The sequence below is a fragment of the Excalfactoria chinensis genome, chromosome Z, assembly GCF_039878825.1.
Source record: "Excalfactoria chinensis isolate bCotChi1 chromosome Z, bCotChi1.hap2, whole genome shotgun sequence".
Lineage (NCBI taxonomy): Eukaryota > Metazoa > Chordata > Aves > Galliformes > Phasianidae > Excalfactoria > Excalfactoria chinensis.
In genome coordinates this window covers 20,116,723-20,142,040 of record NC_092857.1, presented here as the reverse complement: position 1 = coordinate 20,142,040, position 25,318 = coordinate 20,116,723, and the positions used below count along the sequence as shown (strand labels likewise).

At 39.1% G+C, this 25,318-nt stretch overlaps 1 protein-coding gene across 3 annotated transcripts in view; it reads right to left on the bottom strand.

Annotated features, from left to right (window-relative positions):
• SREK1 (splicing regulatory glutamic acid and lysine rich protein 1) overlaps nt 1-24,172 on the bottom strand; it is a 40,426-nt gene extending 16,254 nt beyond the window's left edge. The window contains exons 1-8 of one of the 3 annotated variants that reach the window (XM_072358875.1): nt 23,914-24,099; nt 14,791-14,924; nt 8,795-12,097; nt 7,552-7,675; nt 7,147-7,262; nt 2,903-3,067; nt 1,180-1,358; nt 410-540 (exon numbers count right to left, since the gene is read on the bottom strand). In XM_072358875.1, the coding sequence (XP_072214976.1) occupies nt 410-540; nt 1,180-1,358; nt 2,903-3,067; nt 7,147-7,209 (538 nt within the window). In that variant the 5' untranslated portion in view covers nt 7,210-7,262; nt 7,552-7,675; nt 8,795-12,097; nt 14,791-14,924; nt 23,914-24,099. Of the gene's footprint in view, nt 1-409; nt 541-1,179; nt 1,359-2,902; nt 3,068-7,146; nt 7,263-7,551; nt 7,676-8,794; nt 12,098-14,790; nt 14,925-23,913 lie in introns of all 3 variants that reach the window. The other 2 variants (XM_072358876.1, XM_072358874.1) reach the window with 2 other exon arrangements.
• Nucleotides 24,173-25,318: the final 1,146 nt, after the last annotated feature.

The following is a 25,318-nucleotide window of genomic DNA, read 5'->3' as shown; positions in this document are numbered from 1 at the left end:
TGTAGATTAAGCAAGCATAATATTGGTGCTTCCACTTGAATGCTAACTCTCTCTGATCAAGAAACCACACCACTAATGTGTGCTAAAGAACAAAACAAAGCATAAAGCAATTTCATGGTAAGAGTTTCTATGTACTCTGAACTTAAGAAGCATCAACATTAAATGCATTCACGCTGTCCTCCTGGTTTTGAAAATGTTCAATATGCATGTATGTGAAGACAATATGTGTCAAAATAAAAAAGCCAACTTCTACTGCTACATGAAGACAACTGTGATTATTCTCACTTCTTCCAACATGTTATTCAGCTATGAGTAACCTTTTCCTGTGTCTGAAAGTGCTCTTAACAGCATGTCCCGAGGTGCACAATGAACATGCCTGTCTAGTACTAAACATAATAAATATACGTACCTGGCTCAATAGCAGCAGATATGAAAGACTGAGCTTCCCTTACTCTCTTCATCACTTCTTCCAGTTCCTTGGCAGCAGCCTGTGGTGTCATTTCAGGAGGCTTCACTATTGCATTATTGGAGTGATTTATTCTAAATCAAGGAAAAATAAAACCTTTATTTCACAAATACTTGAAAATGAAAAATAAGAAAGGAAACTATCTCAAGTTCCATGTCTGACTAAAAATTTCAAAGTTCAGTAAACTACATATTTTACATAATGATCACCTGCCATCTAATTACCTGAAATGTGTGCCTTTTATTCCTTTTAAATATTTAAAATACATGAGGTACCACATTTGTGTGTCATTCTGAATAAATAAAGGTTCAAGTCTAGGAATCTAGCTTTCTATTTTAGATTAAATTTCAAATTTAAAACTCATTACAGAGTTATCTATATATATTCAGGTGCCGTGGTCTAAAAAGAGACAAAGAGCACAGCTGAAGAAAAACATATAATGAAAAGCTTAATCAGCGCAAAGGACTTTGCAGACTCTCTCCTTCTTAAAGCATTCACTACCTCAAGATTAAATGTAAATATATTTTACTCTCTGCTAATCACATTCTTCTTATTTTGAAACTGGAGTTCATAAGTGTTCCACGTTGCTAACAGTAGATCCTTATATTGATAAAATATGCATTACTGTATTTACATGCAGATCAGAGTCACAAATACATAACAACACTGAGAAATCTCTCATTCAATATTCATATGGATAATTAATTTCTTACTTTAGTGGCCTGTCTCCAAACATAACTCCATTAAAGGCAAGAGCTCGAGGTACAGAATTTTGGTCTGCAAATTCCACAAAAGCAAATCGTGTTGGTTGAGTCTCATCACCTGCCATTCGCACAAATTTGACTTCTCCAACTTGCTTAAAGAATTCAAGCAGCTGATCAGCTGTTGTGGTCTAGAAAGAGCCAAAGATCACAGCTGAAGTAAAATACATAATAAAAAGTGATCATACAACATATTAGGTAATAAAAAATCTCTGTTTTGGAAAAACATCTCAGCGTTGTTTCACAGTTGACACTAATTTTGGCTATTTTACATTTTCTTTAAGAGTGACAGACATTGTTTTTCCTTCCTTTAATCTAGAAGAAAATACTACAACTTAAAATACTGCAACCAAAAGCCCCAAAAGTTCAGGCTATACATAAACTTGCATAGGATTCTGAGCTTTTCAAGCAACCGCTCTGAAATAACTGATATGGAATTTGCTTATACACATATGTCCAGGCTATTTCTGCTATTACAACTTCTAGTCAAGTAAAAACAAACAAACAAAAAACAATACCACAACAATTATCTTTCATCTATTTTTCTGCTCTCTTACAGAAAATGTTATTTAATTGCAATCAACTGAACTTTTACACTCTAACAGCTCCTTCAGCAATAAAATAAAACCCCCAAACAAATACTTCTACTGCCATCCATTGAAACAATTGCTTTTTGGTTAGTAACTGCTGAAATTAACTATTTCAGACACTGAGCATTTCTATCACAGAAATGTGAAGATTCTCAGGCTGGTTTTGTAGCTTCCACTAAGAGAAATCATTAACCTTCTACTAGGGTTTGGGTGAATGCCTTCTTACTGTACTTAAGATCTGCACAGTATTACAGAGAAGGACAGCTATCATGATCTCACATCTTCGAGGGCATTATGCAGCTAATACAACACAACTGATCAACACACACAATCTTACATACATATCCTCAAATCTGCTGCACTGAGATTTCTCCGGTACCCTGCTAGAGTGACTTCCACAATCTGGTCTGATCTGGTGCAGGAGCATTCAGAATTAAAAATATCACTAGTAACCAAAAACAGCATTATTTGTTTCTTTGTTTAAACCTGTTGTGGTTTTGTGATTTCTGTTGTCAGTATTCCACATCAGAGCACCATGCAGAGCAGTGGCAGTTAACAACTTAATGTCCTGGTTCTGTGTTAAGCCTTTTTGGGCATTTTGGGTTCCCGGAAAGGAGGGGCAATACTCCTGGAGGACTCGATGCAAGGAGCAAGCAGGGTGGGACTCTGGACCTGAGCCACCCTCTGCCTCTGGCCATCACAGTAAAGCACATGCTGCCCTCGCACTGTCGTGGTCTGACTCGTACTTTGGGTACTCTTCACTCTCATTTTGTTTGATTTGGTTACATTTAGTAAACTACTGTTCCTCCTCATATTGTTCCACCATGTTTTCTCTGTGTTAGAACTACCTCCTACCTCTCTGCCCTTCCCCCTCCTCTGGAGCTGGCTGAGTCACGCGGCAAATGCCTTCTTTTTTTTCCTCTTTCCCCGGGCCTGTGCCAGGACTTATATCTAGGAATAACCTCATGACAAAATCATCATAATCTAACGAGAGCTCCTATGATTATAATTCACAAATAGCAATTCTGAGTCTTCAATTAGTATTTCCCACACAACAAAACAAAACAAACAAACAAAAAACTTACCTGTGAATTCAAATTTCCAACATACACTGTTCTCCTGATTTCATCAATTTTGGATGGGTCCACATTCCCCATTATTGGTGGCTGGGGTATTTCTCCCAGTGCAGTAATGTTAGGGTCCAGTGCTGCTGCTGGTATTGCTCCCAAAGTGCCAAGTGAAACACCAAGCTGGGGGAGACAAAAAGAATATGGTACAGTCATTTATTTCCAACATACAATTTACCCTTAAGCAAAACAATGAAAATATATCTGCAGCCTTCTGGGAACGGTTTCACTTTCCCTGCTGTATGCACAACACATTTTCTTTTGTCATGTTGTAAAATAACCATCACTGTAACAGTAAGATGCAGTGTAAATAGCTTTTCCTCACTTATAGAGTGACCCATAAAATTGGCTGAAAAGAATAATAAAAAAAAAACTTTTAATATATATTTCTATTTTATTTTTAGATTTTTTAAATATCAAACATATACTACAAAAGTTTTAACACAAGCTACATACTTTCCTTTTCAAATGTATCAGCTGACAGTGTTATGCCACAGAGCAGAAGGGAACATAGATCAGTCAGAATGGTCTAGTTTGTCTTCTTTATCAGGAGCTGTCTCAGAACTTAGTATACTGTAGTAGCATATAGAAACAATTTCAAGATCCAGTAAGTGATATTTACCACAGCTTGCTACTCTCCAGAACACAAAATTTAAATAGAAATGGAATACTGGTTAGTAATACCCTCACTTTTTAAAAAAACAAAAAACAAAACAAACAAACAAAAAAAACCAATTTCTACAAAAGAGCTAGTCTAGACAGAAAAAACAAACAGTGGTGTTATGTTCTAGTTGACAGCCCTGAACAATTCTGTTGAACTTCACTAGTGGCCCACCCAGTGGAACTTAACACACTCTCAGCAAGTCTGCAGACAATACTGAACTGGTAAGAGCTGGTAATACACCAAAGGGCTGTGCACACGGACAGGAACAGCTCCATGGACTGATACAGTACAGTGAGAGCACTGACTGGTTTGAAGGCCAGCTGGCAGAAAAAGAACTGATGGTTCTATTGGACCAAAAGAGGAGCATGAGTCAGCAGTGCACCTTTGCAGTCAAGAAAAACAGCAGTACGCTGAGCTGCTCTTTCTAAAGAAGAGAGTTGTGAGCAGACAAGGAAGGTGACGCTTGGCCTTTCCTCAGTGCTGGTGGTGCCAGATCTGGAATCCAGCATCCAGTTCTGGGCCTCCCAATTGCAAGAGAGAAACAGACCTAACTGGAATGCATCCATTGAAGAGCCACAAAGCTAATGAAGTGTCTTGGAGCACCAGTCTTACAAGGAGAGTCTGCGAGAGCTGCGTTTCTTTATTCTGGAGAGGAGAAGGCTGGGGAATGTTCTAACAGAGCATTCAAGTTTCTAGTGGGAAAGTGTAAACAAAGAATGTAAGAAGTGTGGAGCCAGATTCTTCTCAATGGTGGCCAGTGAAGGAGCTAGAGAAATGAAAAAGCACTGTTCACCTTGTTCACATGATTAACTGTGAAGTATTACATCTGTAATCCTGTACATATATTGAGTTCCCTCAATAAATCTACAGATGATCCAGGTGCACAACATGATTTATAGTTTTAGTAAACACTCTCCTTGCCTTAGAAGTTTTTATGCTGCCAAGCATAAACACCTTCAAACCAGAGGATTACAAATGGTAAACAAGAATTCTCTACAGAAACAAGCTCTCAGCACATGGAGTAACTGTAATACAGAGCACCATTTTATAACATTTTCCCACAATTACAACAAAATCTAATTTCCCTGGCAGAAATGCTGGTGCTGAGTTTTGACATAAAACACTATAAATTACCCTCTATATTTTGCCTGTAGGTAATGTGTAAGCGTGCTATATAGGTAATGTAGAAACACAGTAATGCATAAGCAGAACAAACATGAAAGAAGCATTTCAAATCCTTAACATAACTGATACTGCTAGCTGTTATCCTTCCAGTATTCCAATGACAGCTTCATCATCAGTACAAACTTACCCAGTTTCCCTTACACAAGGAAAGGGGCAATCCTGATTTCTTGTTTTACAACAGACTTATTAAAATTTGTTAACAAGATAGACCAAGAGAGCTGTTCTGAAGAAACAACTTTATTCTGCACCCTTCACAAACTTGAAGCCATGCCAGATCAGACTTCCTCAGGTTAACATATGGTCATATGAACGCTAGCATAATGCAAAAAGAGTGGAAATGCAATGCCAGTACTACCTCTTTGGGCTGCAGCACAGGTTCAGACAAGCTTCAGGCAAAATAAACTGTAGTTTACTGAATAAGTGAGCCCCTCAAACAGCTGGCTGGAGAAAAAAAAGCAAGGGAACAAGACCTGAATTTTTCCCCTGGAATCCCAATCCAAAGCACCAATGTTTCACATCCTGTGCTATGCCCAGTATGGTGTCTATCAGGCTGATGTGGGTCAACAAACTTACTATGTGGCCACCCTCATTCCTTTAGTGAATTTGTCACACTTCACAAGAGATTCAATGGGTATCAGAGAGAACCCAAAAAGACAAAGAATCACACAGATAAACTGGAATGTACAGTCAAAAGCAAGAAGAGTAGTATCAGATTACTAGTTCAGAGGCTGTAAGTTGTCAGATGAGCTACCTCTGCCTAGAAAAACTACAGCCTTCCCTTTTCTGAACAGTTACTTCCTAGTGAATGAAGATAACATGGCTCTTGTTTTTACTGGCTACTGAAATCTCCTGAGGAAAATTATAAAAAACTACATAGAAAACAAACACTGCTAAACTGGTCTGCTGAGTTCTTGGTTTTTATTTTATTTTCTTTCTTATAGAAAAAGAAGCTGTGAATTTTGTGTTAGGAATTCCCAACAAGACACTAGTTTGCTTTTTTACTATGTAACAAAAGAGAAAACGACTGTTTGCTGAAATCACCTTTCTATTATTGAAGAGAAATTGTCAGACAACTTGCCCTCCTCTTTGATAAGTCCAGAACTCACCGATAATTTATTAAAGATGTATATAAAAAGTCAATTTATCTTAGAGGGTTAGTTTAGAAACAAATGTATCCAAATCCCTATATTAATTATGCTTGAATAGAAGCAATTATGTGTAAGTATATTTTAGTTTATGAAATAACTACATTATTACTTCACCTAACAGTGAAGGTAGTATCGCCTAACTTTACAAAAAAAAAAAAAAAAGCCAGTATTCTTGTGAACTAAAGATGATTTTGAGTGCCGTGTGATTTCTCTCATATAGTGACAGTTAAGAATTATTAATTTCACTGTTGACTGTGGTCCCATGGTTTCAGGGTAAAAGCTGGATGGTCTTAAAAAGCTGCGGGAGCACAAGCTTTTAAAAAAGTACAATGTCCTTAATGCAGATTTATAAAATACTGAAGCAGAAAACAAACATAGTGTGTTTTAGTAGAAGAAGGGAAGAAAGAAGTAGTAAACGATATTCACTTCTTCTAGGACGCTTACCCATATCAGCTAAGAATAGAAAGTGGGATGCAACAGTTCTGGTAATTGAGACGAATCATTAAAGGAAAGGTAAGTTTGTGAAACTCTGTATAAATTTAAAAAAGGATGGTATCAGTAGGCACAACACTGCAACACATTTGGAAAACTGAGCACTTTCATCTTCAAATAGTATGGAGCAATGACACTGAGCCCAGTTTCTGAAACAGGCTTTGCTATTTCCAGAATTTTCCCTGAACCAGGTACAGCTGGCTGATGATGTCAAGAAAAGCTTACAGAAGCGGATGGGAACTGAGAAGCAGCAGCAGCAGGCAGCTCCTGTGCTTTCTGTAGTGAAAAAATTGCTAGTTAAACAGTCAAAAGCCATGACAGAGAGAGATTAAATAACAGCATCATCCCAACACAACATTTCAACTATGCCAGTTAAGCTACTATGCTTTAACTAACTTTTAGGAAGTGGACACAGCATTGCTGATGGACCAAATTAACAGGGCTAGGAAGGGACAGCTAACACGGACACAATCAGAATCAGTATTCACCCACCATTCTGCAATTTAAAAATACAAAAGGAACACTCAGGAAAAGTTAGGCACAGACATCTCGTGATCTACCTTCAAAAGGGACACCACAGCTAAACCCTGAATGACTTTATATACAGGAGGACATCATTGATATAGCATATACAGCTTTTATTCTCATAACATGAAAAGTGTTTTTCAACACAGATGAAACCAGAAATCAAACAGCAAATAAATTTTACTTACTGTTGTTAAAGGTGTTGGTGTAGGTATTGGAAGCAACCCTGCACCAGGCATCAGGCTTGTCATAGTAGGAGCAGGCGCCAATAAAGACAGGGCTTTGGCTTCATCTGGGATTTTACCTGAAGAAGCAAATGAAAGCATTATACAGAGCTGGAACACTACACAAATGTTACTCTTACTATTATTTTATAATTACCCTTGCATTTAAAAATGTAATAAATAAGAATGAATCTATCTACCAGATCCTTACATAGAAACAAATAAGAACTTAAGATTTTCCTTTTACCCTGCCCTACTAGGAAAAACAAAAGTGAGAAAAACTTCAAAGACTAGCAAACTCATTAATGGATCATTATTTTAAAAACTGAATATGTACACAATTATTTAACACTTTGAGCTATGGGTCACCTGTACTGGAAACTTAATGTTCATGAACCAAACGATATCAAGCATGGACGCTTTCCCAGGGCGGTGCTTTCACGGTGATCGAAAGTTGTTTTACACATGACAACCGTTCGTGTTGGCTGCATCACTAATAGCACACAGAACATCAGATACAGAAAAGAAGAACATTTTTTAAAGTTTAATCCCCAGAAATGGCAAATAACCAAATCAGTAAAAGAAAAAAAAAAAAAAAAAAAGAAAAAAGAAAAAGAAAAAACATGTATGAGCTAATTGAAATTTGTGCTTTTCTCTACTTTGACGCTACCTACTTTTGATGCAGAAATAAATAAAAATTAAATAAAAGCTACTGTGATTCAATACACACTGCAAGTGAAATTGGGGGTATGGGAAGGAAGAAAAATCTAGATTTGTACTGTCTTACATTCTAACTCATCTCAGTTTATCTGAAACTTTAATGAATCAGCTGTAAATTTCATGAGGTTTAAGAAAATCCTAACTGATCAGCTATGCAATCTGTATTTTCCTAAGCTATGTATTTTGTACCCTTTCAACCAGATTATACTCTCCCTGTCATGCTAGCAGTTTAAATAATAAGTAATCTGTTCTAAACACAGGTTTCTTTCAAATTTATTTATAATAAGACTGCTAAATTAACCCCATAAAATCTTCAAAAATTTTAAAAGTTGTGATAGATCAATAGTAATGTAATAGATAAAGCAATTAAATGTGTCTATTAGATTTGAAATGCCAAGGGGTGTAAGCTACTACAAACACTACATACGCAAACGAAAAACTGCAGCAGCAACTTCTGCTTATACCAGCTAAATTATGTTCTCAAAACTCCTGGTATAACTGTATGTATGCTAGCTACTGAGCCCTTTGTTATTACCACATGCATTTTAACAAAGATTTATTTAAACATCTTTTTAATAGTCAAAGGATCTACACGACTTTTCTTTGAATAAAACTGTCTATGTTTTGATCTGTTAATCTCTAACTTCACTATATACAAAATACGAGGTAAGTCCCAAAACACTGTGTAATTTTAACTATGAGTTCCAATGAAACCTATAGGAATTGTACTACTTTGAAAAAAATAAAGGCAAAAGAAGTATTGCAAACCAGTATTAAAGATCTGCAGCAAGGACTGGGTTACAACTGGATGTGACCAAAGAACAAAACAAATCTAAATTAAAATAAATTTATATGTAGCACATATGGAATAGAAAAGATAAAATAACAGTACCCATTTTTCTCTCATGCCTCCTATTTACATTATTTTATTTATGTTTAGTTTTGAGGCACCTTGCTCCTTAACATGTAACAAATCACTTGATTTTTCTATCTAAAGGAGAAAAATAGGAAAATAATTAGCGCTCAAGAATTAACTGTGCAATAACGTCTTCCAGGGCTTTAAAAACAAAAACAAAAAACATGCATGAATCTGAGTCATCACAATGTTCAGCACTCATTATGAAGTCAGGCATGCAAGGAGAGGTGCACCTGATCTGCCTGACTGCTCACAATAATCAGGTACTTCACTGCATATCCTGCCTACTATGTAGCTAACTAAACAGTCTTTCAAATATACAGTTCTAGTAACTGTGCATGCAAATTAGGCATACAGTTATATACCAGTTCTTCTGCAAATCAAAGTATTAAAGTGCTTTCAGGTGACTGATGAGCTAGACCATTAACTACCAGACATTTTCATGAACAGCCAGCTTCTTGCTATTAACCACATCGTCATGCAGGTTTTCGAAGAGTCTACACATGTGGATCAAGTAAATTCAGTCACAAAAACAACTCCTCGAGTGGTGTGTCTGCACTCTCTTTTTGATCCTTGGCCAGCAATGTACATAAGCATATGCCTAATTTAAGTATGCACTTACATACAGCCAATTCAATACACATTTAACCAGATAAATTTTTCAGATGTTTAAGGCATTTAGCCCTTTGAAACAGGAATGGAGTTAGGCACATAACTAACAGACAGTGAGTTAAATTCAGGGAATTAAATACGAGCCTAAGCTTCAAGCACACAGGCCATCTTGCTGAAATAATACAAATTTGCTCAAGCATTGCTTAAAGAATCAGGTGAGCACTTTCAGTTAAGCCACTTCTAACAGAAGTTCAAAGAACGAAGAGTACACATGTCTAAATAACAAACTAGCAGCATTATTTCCAAAATAATCAGGATGCCTAACAATGTAATGTTTTCTTCTAACAGAAACTCCATTTGGTCAGTTCCACAGCACAAAGAAAGATCTGCTTGTGCTTTGTTCTTCCCCTCCCCCTGAGCTACTCTCTTTTCACAGGTTCCTTCCTCCAGCTTTTAAGAGCAGTTCAAACCTTAAGTCAATTTTATAGAAAATAAATTAGGGGCAAACCTGCCTTCCTGAACAAATCAATAGGTGAGGCCAACTAACCTCTTAAGTTAAAAACAGCCTTTATGTTTTGGAGCTTTATCACAACAAATGTATTAACAAGTGAATATGTACCCACAAAGGTACAAAACTTGTGGCTTGTGAAAAACCAAATTTGGAAACTTTAAAAACTGATTAAGATAACTGATTTGGACTCAAAACTCATGCTTTGAAACTCAAGCTAGACGGAAATGAGCTAAAAATACATATTTTCTAATAATGGAAACAAAAGTCACATATATACCATATCCACAGAAATATTTCTTAGATGCTTTTGATTGTTTAGAAAATTACAGACTCTGTGACCATTTACTTCATTCCTCTCTGCTTTGCAATGTGATCTGGAAGCAAATGTAGTTTGGCTCCACACTGCCTAGAAACATCTCAGGCTCTGTTTCAGAGGAGGTGGTCTCACTCTAAATACTTTCTTCTATCATCCAATGGCCTAAAGAGTCTTAGCCAACCTGGTTCAAGCCAGCAACCATTTTGCTAAGTGCTCCAGAAAAATGATGGTGTTAAGCAGGCAGTAAACGTAACTTTTTTTCCCTTTTAAGTGTGCAGAAGAAAATAATTTCCTGTTCTTCATACTTAACCTATGTGCTTAATCCTGCCTGTAGAACAACCACAGTAGTAGGTTTGTTTTGAAGATATCTTCCACTCACTTCTACTTTAAACATAATTTAAAACAGTTGTTATTTTCCCGCCATGTTAAGTCAGTGGCAAATGCACACTTCAAAATAGCTTCTGTGTGATCCAGTTCATGACTCCTATTGGATTTAGCAGCAGTGATTAAAGAGATTAAAACTACTGGCAATTACCTCAACTGCCACAGATAAATCCAAGAGAGATCATGAAGCAAAGCTCTTCTCAGTTCACAGCTTGGTGGGTTACCAAAGTGAAACCAATTGGTATTAACACACTTAGCTGAGAAGAGCAGTGCCTGAGCATGAGAAACATCACCTGCCCACTGTTTCTGCTTGAGGGGTTCCATTCCAAAGTAAGAATTAAGAACATCGCCTAGAGATGACAACCTTCTCAATCACTCCAGCATCAGCTGCCAGGGCTTGTGCGGTGACTAAGGAATCTTTTTTAAAAAAATAAAACCTCTTCTTCAGGTAACAACCACCAAAGCATGTATAAGTGCAATACACACACACATACACACGCATACAGAACTGATTCAGTCTTCCCACAAACAACAGTGTTAAAAGACAATGTGCCTCACATAACACGTTCTAATCAAAACCTCAGGCTGCGTTTGTACTTATGAGTGGTAAACAGTTTTTCTGAAAATTGTGAAAACAAAAGATGACATTTTACTGCCACTGACCTCACTGGAGCAAGATCTCATCAGAAGCAAGGGTTTCAAAACATTCTGTATCCATTAAATTTCAATTTCACAAATAATTATTATAAACTCTTTATATTAGACATAAATGGAAAGCCTTCTTTTAAACAGACCATGCAATCTAAATAAAACCACTCTGCTACGAGAGACAAACAGCAGAGAAGGGTTATGACTATATTCTGCAAAGTTAATGTCTCCAGAAACTAAGAGTTTTAACTGTCTTTTCCAAGAGGAAATCGTAAAGCATAACATATGAAAGAATGCATCTTAAAACTCATGTATTTTTCAGTATTCCAGTCTTCTGACCCAGTGTGCTCATCTGCTGAATTCAGATGCTTAAATGTACTCCAAGTGGAATTTTATCCAAAATTTGCAGCATAAAACTCCGCTAATCACACTTTGCAAATACCATCCACCATTCATAAGCAGCTTCAGGTCAAACTTTAAAATGAAACACTGTGAACCCTTTACAAAACACCATTTTTACAGAACTGAAGTACCAGTTCACAAGTACAAGGGAAAGAGATTTAACAAAACAAAAAGGGACAAAATAAAATAAAAACAAAATAAAATGAAATAATAATAAGAATAAAAAAAAAACAAAGGAAAGAAAGCAAAATAAAATAAAAACAGAGACAGGGCGTCCATCTTCAGCAGGCCAGACTTCGATCTCATTTCCCCCATGAAGGTTTCACTTGACGGCAGGTTTAGTGGCATGGCAAACAATGCCTAACTCAGGCAAGTGTAACAGGTCTGCCTTGGCCAGTCTAGTCATCTAATAATGCACAAATATCACACAGAGAAAACATACAAAACCAAATTAATAGTCAAAATCCATCTACCAGATAATGTGGACATAAAATTTAGAATGATTAGGGTGGCATCTTTGTTATCTTTCAACCTTTGCATTCTCAAAGCATAACATTTAAAGAAAAAGCTACTCATACACACAAAGGAAAGTCACATTTTGACAGCTGCGTAATGTTACTTCATTTACATTTTTTATAAAACTGTTTATTAAATGTCACAAAATTAACATTGATGTCATTGCATCCCTGTTCTCATGCCCCCTTGATTTAACATTGTTAGAATACACTCCAAATTTCAGATTTTATTCTGGCTTTTAAAACCAAATTTCAGAGTTTCATTTTACCTCTCGCCTGTGTTCAATTCGGCGCATTAAACGTTTCGTAAAAGAACGTAAAATATAGCCATTGAAATGCATCCCATCACACATTGTGAATCAAAAATGTTGTCCTGTGTTCTCCAAAACCATGTCTACCCCACACAATAAACTCCTCAGGAAGTTAAATCTATATGTATTCACATTTTCATAAACTCACATCAGTGACCCTGTTGGAAAGTTGTATGGAGATAGCATTATTACATTCTAACAAAATTTTCCTTGCAACCCAATCACTTGTTCACTTGCTTATACACAAATCTCCGCAAGATCTGGAATCATTTGGAACAGTGGCAATTCATGTGCAATATACTTTCTCAGAAATGTCCACTAAGTCAGCTGCAAACAGGTCCAGAACAAGAGTTCTCAGAACTTTCATTTCATTCTCCTTCCACTCACTGTCTACCATCAAGAGACAGAGGAAAATGTAGCTTTACCTGCCTGTTGCCAAATCACGTCAGGCAGTGATCTCATCACAAGAAAAACACCAGGAAGTGCTGTTCATTCATTTGGCGACAATCTTCCCTCTCTGGCAGTACTGAACCAGTGTTAAGGACTTTTGGATGAAACATAAAACTACAGTCCTGAATAAGCTGCAGGCAACTGTTTAGGGGCAATCTTTTAATAATCAGGGCTCTCGTTTCATGCATTTTGCCTACCCGAAATTTTATGTGGAAAGGGCACTCTTTGCAGTTTAATAACAAGATCAAAGAGGAAAAAGAAAAAACAACAAAAAATGCCACAAAGCAAGGCATAAGAAAAAACTAAAAATCTAGGCTTCAAAAAGTCAAAAAATACGTGCTCACACTAGGGGCTATGAGAATATGCACATGTATTACAGATGATTATGATTGTTACTTAGTGTAGCTTTAGAGTCCAAGATATTTTGTAGACTTGTCAGAGTTTGCTAGAACATCTCAGACCGTGATCACTGCAGCACTAACCTTGTACTATTCAGATGAGAACATAGTAAGCCTGGGAAAAAAAACGGTACTCTGAGATCACTATTAACAAACTCCAAGAAGTCATCAGCTTTTTTTAAAACAAAACCTGACTCTTACAGTAACAGAACTCATGCTAACAGCAAGTACTTCTGAATTTGCAGCAGTTTACTGTTCAATCATCTGAGGCTCTTTTTTTCATGGCAAAACAGCTACCATACTTCAAGTGAAGAAAGCTTCACTTCATCATCTGGAATGTTTCTATTCCAGTGAGGTAAAAAGTCTTCTAGACCCAAACAGGCTGATGCTCAATTCCACAAGGATCACAGTGAAGTCAATGGGGCTCTGCCAAACTCCAGTTATTTGTCTACACAAAATTCAGATACAGTAGGGCCATGATTCATAGGACTTCATTCAGATTTGGCGTATCAACAATAAGAATTCCCTCACATTCTACACACCTGCTAAGTATGGCCTCAGCATTACTTAAGGGAACGCTTGTAAAATTACTATTTACTAAACATCTTTACTACGAGTTATAATAATATTTTACTCTGGAAGAATTCTGTGCAGGTAACTCCATTTTTCAAAAGGTGCCTAAAATTGTAAGGAGTATCGTATGTTAGAAAGTCTTTTTATTGCAAAGTATTACTTTCAACAGTAACAACAAGGGAAAACTGCAATCTTCCCATTACACTAGGAGGCAAACACTTATATTCAAACAGTAATCATCACCCTGAATACTATTTTAAATTATGTAAATCTAAAATGGCCAAATGCATACAGTGCATGTCAACAAGACAAATTTGGATTTGAAAAGTAATAACAATAATAACCAATATAATCGAAAGAAAAAAATTAAAAAACAGAAACAGCAAAGAAAACAAGCCACAGACCAAAAATTATACATTAAGATCTAAACTTCCATGTTATCTTTGCAAGGAAATTAATTAACATATTCAGTGCTCCATTGACTTCAGTGAGAACTTTGTGTGGGAATAAGCTTGCCAAGATAAAAATCACCTTTAAGGGGACAAAATTACCTTTGTGTCCTCCCAAATATGTAACAACAATGGAAAACTGAGTTATCCTTGTTTATATCAGATCTTTTTTCTAATGCTGAATTCAAATTAAATCTCTATAGCTAGGTTTCTTCACTCTATTTTCATTTTTGTATCAAGGCACCTTCTTTTCCCCTCCCCCAAACAACACTAAAATAAAAAAATTTTAAAAAAAGGAAAAACAAAGTAACAACAGAGAAACCACCTCCTTACATTGAAAGCTTAAAACAATTAGCAGACAGGACAAAGACCAACATTACAGAAGAATGACTGAAATACTAACCTTCTGCACAGGGCACAACTATCAAAGCTCTGTCAATAAAAACCGTGTTGGTTAGATGCTGGGCCACACCAACACTTGATGCTTCACGAAACTTAATATAACATACTTTGGAGGAAAAAGCAAGAGGTGCGTTGCTGCAAGACAAAAGGGAAAAAGCAATCACTCATATTGAATAACGTACACATGCATAGTTTTAACCACAATTTCTTAAATTAAAGACATTTTTAGACTTCCTGGAAAAATTACCTGAAAGGCCATAATTTGATTTTTATGGCACTAAAAAAAGCACATCATCTCCTTCTTTTTAATAAAAACTTACATAAGCCAAAATCTCAAATTTACAAGACTTACTATCTTTACAAATCTTACTATACAGTGTTACAGTTCAATATTATTGTAAATAGCGGCATGAATTGAAGTATCTCATAGTAAATCTACAGTTAATCTTACTTCTTTTTCTTCTGTATAGTTCTATTTGTGGGAAATTCAAACAATAAGACCAGTCATTTTCAGTGAGTCCTTCAAATATTAGTCCACACTAGCTTAGGGAGCAGGAGAGAAATAAATCATGCCTGCTCACATTCAGAATGGCCTGCAAGGTCTTGATTCAGAATACTTCCAAACATCAGAGCTGGTAGCAAATGACTTCCTAAGTCCTCATCAGAAATGTTTGCACACAATGTCTAATCTTACACATTTTAAAGAGTTGGACTTCAATCACTGCAAAGATGTTTGCCACAGCTTCTTTAAGATGGGGTTGTTTTTCTTTGTCTGGCTTTCTAGGGGAGAGGAATTCCTTTTTTTGTTTAAATTTTTTAAACACACATGCTACCATCACAACCAAAACAGCAGAAGCCTCCAGTGAAAATTCCATGGTCCAGTCTGCTGAAGACTTCTAACATCTCTTGGCTTTTTCCTCTTTAAAAATCACTGCTAACTGAAGAGCATGATTCTGGACAAGGCAGAATCATAAATAACCCCTGCAAATTTCAACAGCAACAGAGTCAGTTATGCGTTACATACTTTTCTCTTATATTTTCTTCCCTCTATTTTCTGATTTCCGTCTTGAAAGCTATTTGGAAAGTGTGTTAAAAATATTAACAAAAGAACAGTGTTACAACTAGGCTCCAAGAAGTAGTCTGGGTACAAACTCTCTTCTGAGGATTAAGCTAATCTGGTAACTCACTGGAAAAGTGAAAAGAAAAATTCCCTCAGGAGGAGGTATCTGCAGAAAGGTGCTAGTGCAGAATACACTAACATAAATAACCTACTAAACTGAGATCTCATGGAATAACTGAAAGCATCTCTAAGACCTCCTTTGCAATACAGTCACTGTAGAACACACTGAGGTCTAAAAAATGGCCACTCTAGTTCATCCAAAGGAAAGCAGTATTACAACAGGGCTTTCAACACTGCACACAGTTTGTCTCCCCACTTTCAAACAACTTAGCCTGCAGAAGTCCAATTGGCTGTGAGCATGGGACACAAAAGTACAACAACCGGGACTACACACCTCAGATCTAACTTGTCTCCTACTCTGAATAAGAACTCTAAGCTGTAGGAGTAAGTTTGTGGACTAGAATAAACAGCCAAAAGCTGTCACGCCCTGCAAACCAGCCTCAGATTTCAGCTGTACCTGCACCACAAACTGAAAGTCTCTGCTTTCTTTAGTACTATATAAGCCACACTTCCTGCTCCTATGAATGTCTGTTTAAACCAAAAGAAAGATAACAAATTAATACTTTCCTGAAGAGCACATTCTGTAAATTTCAATGTGAATAACTTTAGGATGTCTGTAAAAACAAAAACAGATCACCACTGCCTTGCAGCATGTTTCAGAGAACGCTCTATAAAGCAAAGAGCACATCATTTCCTCCTGCAGTCTCACTGCGTACTGTAAAGTGGGCATCACTTCCCACACAAGTGTGGCTTCTCAGTGGCTTTTCACAAACACGGACTTGCAGGACGCCTCCCTCCTATGTCAGTGGAGACATAACAGGCCTCCCTGTACTGCCACTCAAGGAGCTCAGTAAGCACTGGAAGGTTTTCAGATGGCAAACTGACATGCGTGCATGTAAACAATCATAGCAGTTCTTTTTTAGTATGGGAGCTCAGACCTGTAACCAAACCAGGACCACGCTCATGAGAAGCTCTATTACAGACACTCATCTACACAGAACTGACAAATCCAGACTGAGGTCCTGAGGCAGAACTAACAGCACTCACTAGTTTGAACAATTGTCCTACATGGTCTGTGACTATAGTATTTCCCATTCGTGGGGATTTCTGCATCCCACCTAACCATAATTTTACACACCGTTTTCACATACACCTGCTGCTTTACAATTAATGAAGTCTTTCACTTCGGGAAGAAAACAGATCTCGTTTGGTTAAATGAGTAACCTACAATTCACCCATCCTATTTTCCTTTAGGTTTCAGTAAAACTACAGTATGTGCCAGTAAATTAAAAAATAAAAAAATAAAAAAAAAAAAATCACAAGAAATTGTGTTTCCTGACAGGATTTTATAATAACTCCTTGCTTTTTCTTCTGAGCATTTTTCATAAAAGGCTGGTTTAAAAAAAAAAAAAAAAAAAAAAAAAAAAAAAAAAAAAAAAAAAAGGAAAGGCAATTCTCAGAGTCTCTGCATTTCCTTTCTCTCAAGGTTATAGCTTTGTTTATGGAACAAAGATACGCAGGTCTGGTAGTAAGCGGAATAAAAGTGTTCCTCAGGCACTGAAAGCCATCTGTACAAGTCTTCAGGAGAAATCTTACACAGAAATTGTCATGAAATCGAAGCTTCTTGGCCAAGTTTTTGAATCCAACAATCAAGAATGTTAAGTCAGTACAGCAGACAGAAAAACTCTGCTAGTCTAACATTTAAATACAAACATGAGAAGATTTTTTTAATCTTTTTCCCACTTCCATGTAACTTCTACTTGCTAACTACTGTTACTGAAGACCCTTACATATAGGCTATCATTTTTATAAATGGAACCTTCATTGGAAAGCCTTCCACGGATCAGAACAGCATATTTGTAAGAAAATGGGTAAATACAAACAAAGGCCACCGTTAACAGTCCACAAAAGGAAGATTCATATTAATGTTTTGTTTTATTTTTCCAATAAAGGAAATATTGCTTTAAGTGCCAATGAAGCCTCATTGACAAGTAGCTAAAATTAGGACCATGACCATATGGAAACAATTCCTGCAGTGCCAGGAGTCTCCAGCGCTCTCAATGCTGAATCCGAAGGTGATTTACTCACAGCTCTCATGTTCCTTTCAAAAATAAAAGCAACAAAGTAGCTCTTACAGCTACCTGAGAAATACCCACACTGAATACTAGGCTCTCAGCATTGCCAAGTACGGAACCCATCCTTCTAAGAGGCGCCTGATTAGCAGTGACTGCAGAAACTGATACGCTGATATCAATGAAAATAAAACACATAGTGACAAAGTACCAAAGAGCACAGCACGACTTAACATTCATTTAAAAAATTCATCCCAATCAAATAGGGATTCAAAATGAAAGACCCAAGCAGAAACTGGTCTTTAGATATGAACTGCAAGGAAAAGTCACTGGGTTTCAGGAAGCTCACCCGGAACACTGAAGAGCCATCTTATAAAGCCTCAATTTTATTCAATACTTTAAAAGTCAAGGTGGCTTCTTCTTCCTCCCCTCCAAAATCTATGTAATAACAAGAACTTTACATCAAGTATTCCAAAACTATCTAATATAATCTGTAAATAACTGTACTTCCTCTTAGCTTTTCAAATAAAACAGTCCCACATCCCATAAAGCCAAGGAATATTAATGATAGGAGTCTGGAGAAATGCAGAAAAATGGGTAAAAAGGAATCATTCTTTCCAAAGGTAACAGTTCCACTAACCACAGCATAATCTTTTATTTTGTTCTACAGCCGTGAAAACGCAAAATGTACAGATGCCATCCCTGCTCCCTAGTAAGTCATACACCTTCTCCTTTTTCATCCAAGTCAGCAGGAGGGTGGTGCACAATGAATTACAGTGAAACAGGGCTAGAATTAATCATCACCTCATAATCAAAGCCAAGATGTAATGCTCCACCTTCTAAAAAGGGGAAGAATTGAAAAAATAAAAAACCCAACTAATACTTTAGGATCTAAGGTCCAAGATGCCACTTGACCCTGACCAACTTAATTTACAAATACCAGAGTACAGCTTGCTTCCTCTCAACTAAAAAAAGGCAGGGTTGTTATTGAAATTAAATTTCAATAGATTACAAGAAAAGTATGTGACTGACACACGATTGACTCAGAAGAAGTGAATCATAACCTGTATTTTTTACTCAGAAAGACCATAGTTGATTGAAAAAAGGGAATATATATGCTTTATAAAGTGTGTGTACGGAGATATTATCTTTGTTTCAGCTGAAATAGTTTATTTTATTCACAGAGTCCACTATGATGCCGTTTTAACTTCAGGAGAAAAAACACTCAGAATAACACATCAACATTTTAGTTGCTGCTGAGCACCGCTATTTGGAGCCAATGAAATTTCACCACCTCATACTGCCTTGCCAGCAAGGACAGCCCAGTGTGGGGCTCAAAGGGTTGAGATAATGACCAATCTGACCTGAATGTGTTAAATAAAATTGTTATAAGCAGTATACTAGCTTAACAGCTGATGGTCACAATGCTGGTCTTTTCATTCACGCTGTTCACTTGCTTCCAAAGCTGTTTTTCTTAACTCTGGGATGCTTATTGTCTCTTGTGGGCTGGCCTAGACTTCTTTATGGTTTTGCTAGTTTGTATATGCCATTTGCTCATGCTCTACCAATTATGGGTTTAATTTGGTACATGTACTCAGCAGTGTGCTCATTCTCAGATTTCAGGAACCTTACTGAAGAAACTCTTCATCAAGTACACTCTCAACTCAAAGTAGGCTAAAACAGTTGTGGAAAAAATTGAATATTCCTGGGATATTCTAAGTAGCATGATCTTATTGTTATGTCTTTTGTATGTGTTTCTGGCTTCATTTCTGGGGAAGAAAATGTTTAAAAATACCACCCAGAGACCCACCCTGAAGCAGGATGGCTGTGCACAGCAAGGTGTGTGGGAGGATATGGGTGGGTATCTATCACAATTACCACCTCCACTGGGCCTGGAAATTGCCCCTGAACAACTGCAGAATCCTAAAATACTGACAGAATGTTTCAAAAAGATACGCCCTGATCCCGGCAATGCCAGAGACTTACCACTTGCTGCACTGTGCTGAGGCCTGGCCTGCTGAACACTATTTGGCATCCTTGAAAGGAAGCAAGTGCCGCTGGATCTGACCCAACCCCTGCATGTGAACCAGAGAAACAACCCATGCTAGTGCCCATTACCCCCATCCGCAAGCAGAAACAATGGAAGCAAAAGTCAGCTCATTTAGTAAGGAAGGAATAAGCGAACAACTCCATAACATGGACATCACAAGAATGGAAGGAAGAGGCAGAGGTTATAAGTGAGTCAACAGTCACCTGATGCTCATCCCTAGGTAAGCCACTAAGCATGTGAAAAGCTTTCAGCTATCACCCAGATGAGCACATTGTCACCTGGCTGCTCTGATGCTGATAACAGAGCTGAGAGCACAGGAGGCGCTGACAAAGCAATTGCAAAAGATAAAAATTCTTTCCCCCTCTGAAAATGACTCCTGTCAGCCATGAAGGAAAGGTATTCCAGCAGGGACAATGTTACATGTCGAACAGGCAGGTGAACCAGTATGGAAAGAAGTACCCAGTTTATGAGGAAAACAGCTGTGCTGGCGGTGATGCATAAGGTTGACCAGAACAACTAGCATTTATCCCAAAACCCAGAGAGCATCAACTATACATAATACATGTGGTGGAAGTTTGTATGGAGTTTCCTATCATCATATGCCAACTCACTGGCAGCAATGACCTGGAAAGACTGAGGGTGGATTAATTAGCTGACCAACTCCCAATAATCCAAATAAAGCTTAATTTTTCTCCCTACTGACCCATGTGTCAGCTCTGGAGGAACTTTCCCAAGAGGTCCAGAAACTCAAAAGGAATATATCCTCCTCACCACCTGCATGAACCAGAATCTCAGCTACCAGAACTAAGTTTTTTTTGTTCAAGAGATAGATGAGCACATGTCACCCCGTGGTTTCACCTGCAAGACCACAGAGAAAATGTAAGGAGGCAGTATGAAAAACTCACCTCAACCTTAGAGGGAAGAGTACATGAGTTGGCAGGGAAAACAGCCACTCCAGTGAACAGTACTCTGAACAGAATAGAGGGTCCAATCCTATTTCTCCTCTTGATAATGAGCCTTTTGATCACGTTCATGTGAAGTGAGTTGCGAATACAGTAACCAGGACTAGAAGGGCCCTGCCTCCAGCCAGATGGGGGAAAGGGGCAACTGTCAATTCAAAGGCCTGGCACATCAGAACCTCAGGAGCATAAGGCTCAGTACAACAGACTTATGTGACATATGTAGACAGACTTTACAAAGCAAATAAATTCCCTTTTGTAGTCTCTTAACCGTTATGCTTCATTAACTGCTGGAAGTTCACATCCATTAATAGTAAAAATGTGCACTTCAGGCATCAAATTATGTTTTGTTTTTCTTAAACAGAAGATGATGAGTACAGAAGGGAACACAACTTCACTCTGTTCTGCACAGTCAAGCTAAGCTAAGGATTATTTTGTTTGTATGCTGAATATCTTCAATGCAGAATTAGAAGTTACAATGCTATGCAATGCAACATGGAAACTTTTTTCCACCGTTGCTTTATCTACAAAAAGTAATACTCCCTTAATACTATGTGACAGATTATCTTATAATAAGATATCATACAATAAGAACTTATTGATTTTTATGTGCTTCCAAACAAAGGCTAGCAAATGAGATCCAATTGCAGCAGAAGCTCCTGCTTAACTACTTACTATCAAAGCTTCCTTTCACTTGTCTGTTTCTTTTCTATTTATGCTATTTAAGTAACATAAATATTCTGGAATTACTGAAAGCTGAAATGCCCTCATCTTCTCATTCTCAATGAGAAACAAATTTTTAGAAGTGTACATTAATGTTTGTCACTACGTGTTCAATATTCACAAGATTTTACTTCACTGAATTCAACTGACCAAATTCTGCTTTTCAAATCCAGATCTGAACAAAGAGCAAGTTTCTCACTGCTCCGTGAAGATAACAAAACTGATGCTCCAGAAAACACCAAAACTTTAAGTTTCCTATGGAAATACATTTAAAGCTAGGACAACATGAATTTTTGCTTTATGTCAACTGTAATACAAAAATTCCTTTTTAAATCATAGGAAGAATTGACTTTTTAAAAATTAGGGCCTAAATTATTCCTTACAGAAATAGCAGCAGCTATACACAATTTCAACAAACTGCAGACATAAATTGTAGCATCTTTTTGCTTGGGATTCTTCTGCTTTCCACAGACTTGTCAACGAAGCACGATTACCTGAATTTTTCATTATACTGTTATAAAACACGTTCAAAGAGTGCACAGCAGTACATGTTTTCTGTTTAACAAGAAGGGTATTGGATGAAACCCTTATTCTTTCCCAAGGTAGTAATATGAAAACGCGTTCAAAAGTCTAGACCTATTTTGCAGGGACGCGCATATTTCTAAAAGTTACACAAACACACACAGAAGTAAATAAGATCAGCGGTGAAATAAGTAACCACAATTATGTATCCTATCTTGAGGAAGGAAAAAAAAAAGCTGAATTAGGAGGAACTGATGTTTAACACAGCGTAACCTTGACATTCCCAAGTCAAACCCTACCCCGGCACTGGGTTTTAATATTTCTTGTATGTACGCACACAAGCAAAATTTTACACTCAGACAGAAAGATCCACTGAAAGCTTCAAGAAAATATCCATTTGCCTTGCATTCTACTATGTCAAATATTGAAAAATAAGGTCAAGGGCTGTAAGAAAAATACTCTTAGTCATGTGAAAACTCAAGGGAATTAAGAAAAAACTGCAGAACCATCCCAGTTTGAGAACCAAGAAAATCTGAAAAAAATCACCATAAATCTACTAAGGGCTGCCTCAAACTTGATTGTGCTGCTTTAACCCACTGTCAGATGAATGTATAACTATTACATACCCTCTACAGACACGCTAAACCATGCATTTCTGAATGCCGTTCTTTCAAGTCAATGCAAGCACAGCCTAGCAAGACATGGAAGTGGAAAAACACCAACATTTTTAGTTATTTAGAAGACCTAAGTTTTATTCCTCTGGATTATAAAATAAAAGGCATAAAGCTCAAAATATCTGGGTGCAAATGATGTACAGCCTTTCTGCTGCCCTGCGTGATATTCCTAAGGGGTAAAAAACTGTTCTAAAGGGCACGTATGTCATTCACACCGTAGAGCAACAAAGGCAACAGGATAAATCGCCTCTTTTCCTCCCCAGCTCTGTTGGCCACAACCCGCCGGGCTGAAGCATCAGGGCAAGCAAACGGCACGGTCTCCTATCTCGCCAACCCTGATGCGAAGCCAATGAAATGAGATTAGACGCGACGCTGAGAAACGTTTGCACCCGTTCCGAAGGTTCCCGTGCAGGACACGCGCTGCAGAGCGCGCTGCAGCGGAACGAGGCATCGCCGTCCCTCCTCGCCCAGCAGTGCCGGCGCCCGTTAGCGGCCTCTCGGCGGCGGTGAAAGCCGCCCTTCAACAACGCAGCAGCTCCACGGGGAGGTGCACAAGCGTTGGACAAGGAGCGCCACGGCACGGCGCTGACAGAAGCTGGGGAAGGAGGCGCGCTCCGGGCAGGCTCGGGGCGGGCTCCGATCCGACCTCAGGGCCGGGAGCCACGCGGCGGGGCAACGAACCCCGGCCAGGAGGGCGCAGCCCGGCTCCAAGGACGCAGCCGATCCACCGAGCCGGGGCCGCCATCTTAAGTGCGGGCGCAGCGCCTTTCCCCCGGCGCTGCGGCCATACAAAGGCGGAGGCACGTGACCGGCCCGCCGCGGGAGGCGGCGGTGCCCGTACTCAAGATGGCACGTAGGGCCTCCCGCCACTTCCCGCTCGCCACCCCGCGGCCCCTCTGCGCCTCCTCCTCAGCCTCCGTCGCCCCGCAGCCGGCCGCGCTTACTCTGGGGGATAGAGGCGCAGCTCCTCGATATCTCCCAGGAAGCCGAAGAGAGTCCGCATCTGCTCGCTAGTGACCGCCGAGGAGAGGTTCGTGACCTGGATGACGGACGTGGGGCCCAGGGGGAAGCCGAGCGGCACCCCGATCCCGCCGCTGTTCATCATGGCGGAGCCTGCACGACCGCGGCACGGCCGCACGCAGCCGGGGAGGCGGGCCCGAGACGGAGAGCGGCGCGCGGCGTCTCGGCAGAGCGTCCCTGCGCGCCGCCGCTCTAGCCGCGCACTCGACTGCTCCGGAGGTGCTGCCGAGCTGCTCGCCTCCCTGCCGCTGGAGGCGCTGTTAGCTCTGTTAGCTCTCCCCGCGGCGGAGCTCCTGGTTCGGGGGAGAGGCCGGAGAATGGCTTCGCTTCCCTCCGGTTGGGCTGGGAGCCGGCGGAGCAGGCCGCTGCGGGCGGGGCCAGCGCGGCGCTTCCGCCCCCGATCCGTTAACGGCGGCGCCGGAATGTGTCCGCCGGAACGGGAGGAGAGCGAGATTCCCGATAGAACGCTCGTTGGTAGCCGGGGGGCTCCCTGGGTTGTAAACAAGATCTTAAAGTGAGGGGCAGTTTAATCCCCTTAGGGAATAAAGCTTTGAGAACTATCATCGTAATGACACTGAACGGGAAGGTGAGGGCATGGGTCGGCCATGGTTCTTTCAAAGCTGGAGTTAGAGCCACAGAATCATAAAATTGCTCAGGTTGGAAAAGACCTTAAAGATCACCAAGTCCAACCACAGCCTAAGCGCAGTACCCTAACTCTAACAACCCTCTAAATCATGTCCCTGAGCACCACATCCAAACGGCCCTTAAACACATCCAGGGACAGTGACTCAACCACCTCCCTTTGCAGCCTATTCCAGCGCTTAACAACCCTTTCTGTAAAGAATTTTGTCCTGATATCCGACCTAAACTTACCCTGGTGCAACATGGGGCCATTTCTCCTTGTCCTGATTCCCTACAAACATTAAATTGACTGGAGAAAATGGGACTGCACACTGTTTTGGGCAGTCTATATAATCTAGCCGCAGTCTGAACTGGGTGATAAATACAGTGCATCCTAACACCAAAAGGGTAAGGTTACAGGTGTGAATGTTTGAACTCTTTTAGACCTTCCATGCATCAAACCTAAACTGAGAAAGGATTGGTGCAATCTTGAAGCTGTATGTGCTGAAAATAGATCTCAAATTTGTGATACTTCCATGATCAAGTAGGTCAGCTGGAACCAGAGTGCCTCTGACTCTTGTTGCTGCTTCTGTATTTGCTCACGTACTTCACTTGGCAGTAAAGTAGGAGAAATATGTTACAGGATTTTAAATAAATCTTGGACAACTGCTCGAAAATTCTTAAAAATGAGTATGTTTGGTATGAGGT